The 8824-nt window shown below is 41.0% G+C and overlaps 1 protein-coding gene across 1 annotated transcript in view; it reads left to right on the top strand.

The window, feature by feature from the left end:
• ift172 (intraflagellar transport 172) overlaps positions 1 to 8824 on the top strand; it is a gene marked incomplete at its 5' end in the record, with an annotated part of 73515 nt that overhangs the window by 6395 nt on the left and 58296 nt on the right. Inside the window, 8 exon segments of the mRNA XM_083642985.1 lie at positions 263 to 299; positions 302 to 374; positions 464 to 503; positions 2814 to 2879; positions 4881 to 4960; positions 5881 to 5968; positions 6709 to 6923; positions 7583 to 7706. Of these exon segments, the coding sequence (XP_083499111.1) occupies positions 263 to 299; positions 302 to 374; positions 464 to 503; positions 2814 to 2879; positions 4881 to 4960; positions 5881 to 5968; positions 6709 to 6923; positions 7583 to 7706 (723 nt within the window).

The raw sequence follows: 8824 nt of genomic DNA, 5'->3' as shown, positions 1-8824 counted from the left end.
GGAGGGGTCAGTGGTTCTTATCTTATCTTATCAGATAGGGGACCCTGAGACAAAATCTTATCAAATGGGGTTCCGTGGTATAATTTGTGTCAGTTATGTGAAAAAGTTTGGGAACCACTGGTCTTTCTACCGTATAAACCGGCCTGGACCATGCTGTTATTGGAAATGCAGCAGTGGTAGACTTTATTATGCTGACCACAGGGCAAGCTTAATTCTAACCGTGTATAATAATCTGATGTTTTTTTTTTTATCCTTTTGTCAGTATGGAAAGGAGAGCTATGTTGTCAAGGACATGGTCTTCTCCCTGACTCCATTAAAATCGCCATTGGCCAGTCTGATAACATCATCTTCGTCTACAGAATAGGAGAGAATTGGTAATATGCATTGGCCGATTTCCATTTTAAATTACATTTTAATGTGTATGGTGAGGCATCTGAACTGACGATGTTTTCTTCACTTCCAGGGGTGACAAGAAAACAATTTGCCACAAATTTGTTCAGACGGTAAGTAAATACAAAAGTTTGCTCTGATAAAGGCACATGCCGAAACGCGTTAGACTAGCCTTAAATAAAAAAAATAGAAACTTGAGCAAAGTCTTGCATCTTAATTTTTGGAGTGCTGCTATTTCCACTCATGGAGTGATTTTTTTCTACAAGTATCTTCTGTAGCTGAGCACCCACAGCCAAGCAGGCAATTGAGGAAGCGCACCTGTTCTACATCCCAACCTAACTACAAAAGTCTTTGTTTTAGCGGCAAGTGGTATTTTAAATTGACCAAGTGTGGAAGTCAGCTGGTAGATTGTGATTCCAACCTCTGTTTGTTCCAGTGGCCTATGAGATTTTCTTTGCCCGACTTAAAATCCAGTTGCCCAGGCGTCTGGGTAGTGTAGCGGTAGATTCCCTGCCTACCAACACAAGGGTTGCAGGTTCACGCCCCGTGTTACCTGCGGCTTGGTCGGGCATCCATACAGGCACGATTGGCTGTGTGTGTGGATGGGAAGCCGGATTAGGGGTATGTGTCCTGGTCGCTGCACTAGCTGTTCGAGGCAGAAGGGAACTGGTGGGAATTACTTTACTTTATTGTTTAGTTGGACAGGACAGTGCACATTAATAAAACAGTTTACACATACAGTATAGAATCATCCATACATGTCAACAGTAAATGTGCCGGGATTAGCCAAAGCTAATTTTCACCTGCATTCCTCGGGACATAGAGAACTAAAAACTACAAGGTAACTACAAGAATAAAAACAATACGGGAATAAAAAGCAATACGGGAATAAAAGCAATATAATAAAATAAAATAAAATAAAAATGCACAAGGGATAACAATACATACACAGGATAAAAACAATACACACAAACAAGATAAAAGCAATACAGTTAAAGTGCACAGGAGACAAGATCAGTACAATAAAGTCAATACAGTACAATAAAGTGCAAAATCAAGAAAATTATGAGAGGGCTATTGGTTATGGGTGCAGTGTTGGTTAGTTTTGAGCCATTCCTTAAGTTTAGCTTTGAAGATAGGGTATGTGGGGCATTCCCTTACTGGATAGCGAGATCCTCCCACGTGCTATGTCCTGCCGGTGAAGCTCCCCGCTGTCAGGCGAAAAGAAGCGGCTGGCAACTGCGAATGTATCGGAGGAAACATGGTGCTAGTCTACGGCTCTCCCCAGATCGGCAGAGGGTGGAGCAGCGAGCAGGGGGAAATTGGGCAAGTACAATTGGGGAGAAAATGATGCGGAAATCAGAAGAAGTATTATTTGTGTTAACAGTGATATTTGGTCATATTAGCTATCTACTTAGCGTAGAACACTGCAAGTGCAACTTTAAAGCCCCAATATGAAACTTTTTTCACCATCATGTTGATGGTACACTGACTTCTAATATGGATTATGACGCCTCTATCATTCCCACTCTGCGCCCTGAACGCCTGTTTCCTGCAGCATGTCCCGGAGCATGTAAAGTTGCCTGGAACTTATAACTCCATTTCCTGCTGCAGCTGCTTCAGATTAAAAGTTTTCCGCTGACTAATGGGTCACTTTTATTGTGAAGTATCGTATAGGAAGTGAAACGTGTTTATCACCTGCTAGCTTGATTGCAGCACGATTAGCCACTTATTTCACTGAAAAAGTCGAGACAACAGCTTTACCCCCCCCCCCCCCCCCCCCCCAGCGAATCAGTTATAAATACTGCAGAAAGGTAAGCAAAGTAGAGTACAAGCAGAAACAGTCAACTAAGGCTGATCTGCCCATATAAACAGGGGAAGTGTAGCATTTATTAGCATCTGTAACTGTGGGGGCACAGTTTCCCCCAAAACAGCTACATAATATGGCTTTACATTTCAAATGTATATGTTTAACCATTTACTACACTGATGTTTTGACGGATTTAAGGTCATACAATGCAGAAAATCAAACCCAGTGTTTCCCCTACAATTGTACAGGCCTGGCGGGTCTGCCAGGCCAACAAGGCCCCCGCCAGGCCTTAAAAAAAAGACTAATATCATAAATGACTAATATGAATGAATAATGACATCACAACAGTCTAATCCTAATGTTAATATTATCCAAATCTGGCTTCAAATGGCCAAAGTTTTGGTCCCCCCTCACTGCGGACGGTTTAGGTATATAAGTATATATATATGTATTTTTTATGATTATAAGCATATTTAAGCGTTTCCTGCTTAAAAGTCTGCCTTGAAGTGCCGTTCCATTGCATTTTTTCCTAGTGGAAAGTTGGAATTTCCAGCTTCAATCTCTGGAAAGTCATGAATATTCTTAATACATGGTTGTATTTTCTGTGTTGCAGAGTGCTGTGACTTGCTTGCTTTGGCCTGCTGAGCACAGTATTGTCTTTGGATTAGTTGAGGGCAAGGTAAGTTCTCATACTGTCCTTGTCACTTACTTATTCAATTGTATTATTCTCAATTCACTAATACAATTGGACAACTACTGTTGCAGAATCAACCCATTTCACAGCAACCGTTTTGAGGTGGTAAAGTAGGAAGTAAAGCAGGTGTAGCCAATAGGAATAATGATGTTTCCATTCCATTTAGGTGTTCCAGTGCCAGGGCCCTTGTTAATGTCAGTGATTACACCTGCTTTACCTCCTGCTTCACCACCTTGCTGTGAAATGGGTCTATCCACCTTATTTTTGAATGCCCCACTGTAAAAAATAATTGTGGGAACAAGGTCCGGTTTAACGTGACTCATTGTTGCAGCTTGCCATTTCCTTTGTTATACTCGGCTGCAGACCCGAATTATAAACCGGAAGCTGGAGTCCGTTATAAAAGTTATAAATATAGTCACGTTATAAACAACTAACCAACGCTGCGGGTCCGTATGGAAACAGTGTTACTCGAAATGGTTAAAAGTTAAATCAATTTGGTCATTCAGTGGCGTTTTACTGCCATGTAAAGTAACTATTACGCTAGCCGTTAGCATTAGCCACAGTAGCCGACTACCCACAATGCATTACGTTATCCCAGCACCCGAACGACACGGCTGTAGAGCAGAATGGCTCTGCTGTAAAATCCTCATAGACGTTTTTTTTGTCAAGTTAAAACAGTGTAAAAATTACACCGGAAGAGGAAGAAGCACCCATCAGGTATCATGGCAGCTAGAAATAAGGTGGATAGGGTTCAATTGATGTGTTTTGCGGATCTTGTCCTTTTATTTATATATATATATATATATATATATATATATATATATATATATATATATATATATATATATATATATATATATATATATATATATATATATAAAAGTGGTCCAGTCAGTGTGGTCCTCCTCTCTGATATGCTGTATATGATGCAGTTTGATTGATTTTATATATTTATTGTAGAATATCATTCAGGGTTTCAATGGAGAGTTTTCTTGTCCCATGGTCTCTAGACCACACAATCCCACCCCCCTCACTTCCACATCTGTAACCCCGTCACTCAATTACCCAATTATAGCTACTAATTTGATGAAAAGAACGAAATATATACTGTGAATCAAAGTTCATTATGCCAACATTTCCATTTTTCATATTCAAATGCATTTAGTAAGGGTTGGACTACCGTATTGAAAAATGCTACCTTATCTGTAAAGGGGAGACTCGTGGGTACCCATAAAACCCATTCTCATTCAGATATCTGGAGGTGAGAGGTCAGTTTTTTCCCTCGCCAAAATTTAGCCTAGTTTGGCATGTTATTTAGCCCGCTTCCCGACAAGCTAGCATGGCACGGCTCTGGCTTTAAAGCTAAGCCTGTTACTGCTGTTAATTTGTATCACTATGAAATCAGGAGAATAACGGGGGAAATTGCCAATTAGGGACCACAGCGTGAGAAAGGGTTGAAAATAGGGATACTCCCGCGAAATGTTGGCATGTATTGTATGTGACATGCTTCCTGTGTTTCCTCCTGACCCCCCTAAAACAAACCTGACCCCTTTTGTATTTTCTTTCTATTTTTTTTTCTTTGGGACATGAATAGGCTATTATAATATCATAGGCAGGTATACCAATCAAATAAACTAATTTAAGAAATTAACAATTTGAATATAAAACAAAATAAATAATATAGTTTTAGGCTATACAGTCTGTCAGAGAGGACTCCGAGCAGCCGAAGATGCCGAGTTCTGCCTCCGGTTGCAGGGTTATTTTGTAGGCCTTAGAGTACCAGTCAAATATTTTGGTCCAGAACCCCATCAGTGAAGGGCAGAACCAGAAGGCATGAGATAGCGTGCCCTCTGACACCTGACCCCTGTCGCACAGTGGTGAGACAGAAGGGTAGATCCTGTGCAATTTATGCTTGGAGTAGTGAAGACGGTGAGCTAATGTTTGTATGTTTAAAGGATATTCTATGCTGTCTATCTCCTCTCACAGGTTCGCCTTGCCAACACTCAAAATAACAAGACATCCACCATCTACGGCACAGAGTCCTATGTTGTCTCACTGACTTCTAAGTAAATTCATTATACTTATTCATTCCCCCCATATAGCCCCATTCTCAGTCAAGATTAAAGGGGGATAAAACACATCCATCCTTGTTATAATCTTGAAAAAGAAAGAAAGAAAAACATTAGCTGCGTTTCCATCCACCTGTTTTTATGTGAATTTTCAATTTGTGCATAAAAAAATCGAAGTGAAAACGCAAGGGGGGGAGAATCCAAACATTGCAAAAAAGTTTTTATGCTTTGGGGGAGGGGGGGACGTTAGAGTATCGATAAAAGGTAAATGCGACTACCGGTAAGTGCAGTGTCAACTAGATTAAGCAAATCTACCGTTGTCTGGGTTAACCAAACACATGTACAAAACACACGTGTAAACAAGCTCCGTTCAAAAACCATGCAGTTTCATGCTGCCTTGCTTACTGGCAAAGTAAGTTAACACCCCGACCGTAAAACATGATGAAGGCTGCCGCTGTGTGTTCTAACGGAACAAGACTGCAGGGTTAACAGGCATGCGTTATACCATGGTCTGGGTGAATACTCGATTCTGACAGACTGCAGGGTTAACAGGCGATCACTTCTACAATTGACCTTTTATTCACTTACAGTAACTGCTCGGTGGAGTATGCTAATTTGAAGAGTGGTGCCTGGTAATCCATTTTATGGTGTAGTTTTGTGGATAACCAATAAACTCTGCCGCTGCCTGCAATACAACTGCACGTATTTCTGCCGCATGTATCTGTCTGCAAGACAACGGCACGTATTGACTCCTAATATTCGCATAACAGTAGTGCATGGAAATGTGCATAATTTCACATTTTCTTTTGCCGACTTTTTTTGAAAATTTGGTACATTTTTAAGTGGAAATCTCAACCAACAAACTGCCCTATGCCCCATTGAGTGCTATCAGTAAGAGATGTTGTCTTGTTTCTCAGTGTGTCTGGTAAGGGCATCCTGTCTGGCCATGCTGATGGCACCGTGGTGCGTTACTTCTTTGATGACGAGGGCTCAGGCGAGTCTCAGGTACCCACAGCCCAACACACCATACATCTTTATCCTCGCTCCACTTAGCTCATTCTGCAATGTTTGCTATATTTTCATGTCCTACATATTTTATTTTATTTTATTTACCTCAGTATGTGCTACTGTTCATTCATAAATTTTATACTCAACATATTCGGTAGCACTTTACATTACAGCTCAGTGACAACAGGGTAATAGGAGGGTAATAGTGTGTATAATAAATTAATTACTAGGTAATACCATGTAATTTCCATAGTAATAAACAGGTAATAGCTTGGTATTAACACTGGTGGCCACTATTGGGGGCGGCAGATTGCTAGCTCGGAAGTATTTCCATTACATTACCATGTAATCTCTACGTCTCTAGATGTTTGGTTTAATCTAACATTACCATGAAATTAAATATACCCATTATTACCATTTGTTTCTGGCCCTGTTAGCCTGGCTCTGTTAGCCTATTACACAAATTTCAGTAATTAATTACCCATATATACCCATTGTTAATACCAAGCAGTCTCTCTTCTCTATGATTCTAAACATAGCTGAATCGCTTGGTTTGACCAAGTAAAACTATTTTCACAAGCATTTGACAAAATCTCGATGAAAACATAAATGGCGGATGAAATCCATTGGTTCGTATGCCTAACCCGGAAGTGGGTGTGACTTTGGCTCTCTATTGTTGTCATATTGTGTAAAGGCAGACATACACAGGGTAACATATTTGACATGCATTGCCACAGGGTAAGCTGTTGGTTCACCCGTGCCCTCCCTATGCCCTGGCCTGGGGGGCTAACAGCATCATGGTGGGGGGCTGTGATAAGAAGGTGATAGCGTATGGCAGAGAGGGCCACCTTCAGCAGACCTTCGACTACAGCCGCGAGCGGACGGAGAGGGAGTTCACCGTGGCTGCCACCAGCCCCAGCGGGCAGTCTGTGGTGTTCGGCAGCTTCGACCGGTCAGTAACTTCTCTCAGTATGGATGTATAGTCAGGTGTGCTACTTCTCTGCTCATGAGGGTTTAATGCAGGGGTTCCCAACCTTTTTTGTTTCTTATCACCGGTTGTGAAGGTACTGGTACAATAGTGGTACCAGGTTTCGGTACCCAACCCTACTTGTCCCACTTTTGACGTCACAAAACTAGTGACCCCAGACATTCAAAACACAATGTTTTGCTATAATTAATTTGTTTTTCATGTAATAGTTTGTAATATTATGTAAGTAGACGTTCATTTTAGACCAAATTTAGACTATTTCATGTATATTATTGTGAACGGCAGCCAGAGACAGTATAGCCAAGACTAGCCAAAATGTGAGGGTTTTATTTTCCCAAGTCAGGATATGTACAGGTGAGCTTGTATGTACAAGGCTGTGAATTAATGCAGAACAAACAATGACTCCAATTAAACAATGAAGAATGAAAAGGGGGGGAGGAGTTACATCTCAAACAAAGGTTTTCTGTCCTAATAACGTGGGTTACGTCCAGGCTAGGTGAATCTTCATGTTAACCCAGTTTTCTGTCCTAATAATGTGTGTTAAGGCCAGGCTAGGTGAAGCTACATGTCAAACAAACGTTTTCGGTCCTAATAACGTCTGTTACGTCTAATGTCTTGTGCAGGCTGCGCGTGTTTAACTGGGCTCCGAGGAGGGGCCTGTGGGACGAAGCCAAACCCAAAGAGATTCCCAACCTCTACACCATCACTGCCTTGGCCTGGAAGAAAGACGGCTCACGCCTCTGTGCTGTAAGTACTTCCTGAGCACTGCAAGTACTTTCTGTGTGCTGCAAGTACCTCCTCTGTGCTGTAAGTACGTCCTGTGTGCTGTAAGTACTTCCTGTGTGCTGCAAGTACTCCCTGTGTGTTGTAAGTACTTCCTCCACTCTGCTCTACTTTCTCTGTACATGGATTTGTTCAAGGGAGGGACTTTTAACCGCTAGCTCTTCAGGTCCTCGATGTCCATTGCATCAAAACCTCTAAAGAAATCTACCTAAATATGATCAAATACTCATTATTTATTTTAATCAATTTCAATTATCGTCATATATCATCTAATTTTATTTAAAGTATTGACACACACCAGTGATGCACATGCACATTCTATTTGCCAAAGCAAAATTTTGGAAATGTCAAAACCTTCAAAGTGGTAGTTATTGTATTTTTTTTACATTTATTTTCTATTTGAGCTCATGTTTTTAGATTTATTACATTTACTATTTGACCTAATCTTTATTTATATATATATATATATATTTCTGGAGTCTCTCTCCGGGACGGAAAGACGTGGAAATGAAACGACACGGGTTACGGCAGCATAACCACAAAATTACAAAATTACTTCCAAACAAACTGGTAGAATATAACGAGAGATGTTCGCGAGAGTAGAAAGCCCCTGGAAGTAGCGAGGAAAGCCGTTCGTCTTGTTTAGGGTCTGTTGCTAGGCAGAGCGAAATGGTTTACGACAGCTGCCGTAAACAGTTTCATTTCACTTCCGCGTCTTTCCGTCCCGCAGAGAGACTCTATAAACAACAAGAGAGCACTCGCCGATTCACTCGGCTTTGGTCTCATCTGCTGTTATAGTGGTACAAAAGGTAGATAGTTATTTCATCGTTTCGGCTTCATTCTCTCTCTCTCTCTCTCTCTCTCTCTCTCTCTCTCTCTCTCTCTCTCTCTCTCTCTCTCTCTCTCTCTCTCTCTCTCTCTCTCTCTTTCTCTTTCTCAATGCCATAAACATTTTCTTTCAACTATTACTACAACACAGATTATTCTACATGGAATGCCCTTAGTATTTGTTTTATGTGACACATCTCGGCATCTCCCAAGTGAACATCAATGCAACACTTGAATCTAAAACATTGACAAAA

The sequence above is a fragment of the Poromitra crassiceps genome (genome assembly GCF_964638095.1).
Source record: "Poromitra crassiceps genome assembly, chromosome: 9".
NCBI lineage: Eukaryota > Metazoa > Chordata > Actinopteri > Beryciformes > Melamphaidae > Poromitra > Poromitra crassiceps.
Note: the sequence above shows the minus strand (reverse complement) of the source record. Positions and strands in the feature narration are given on the sequence as shown.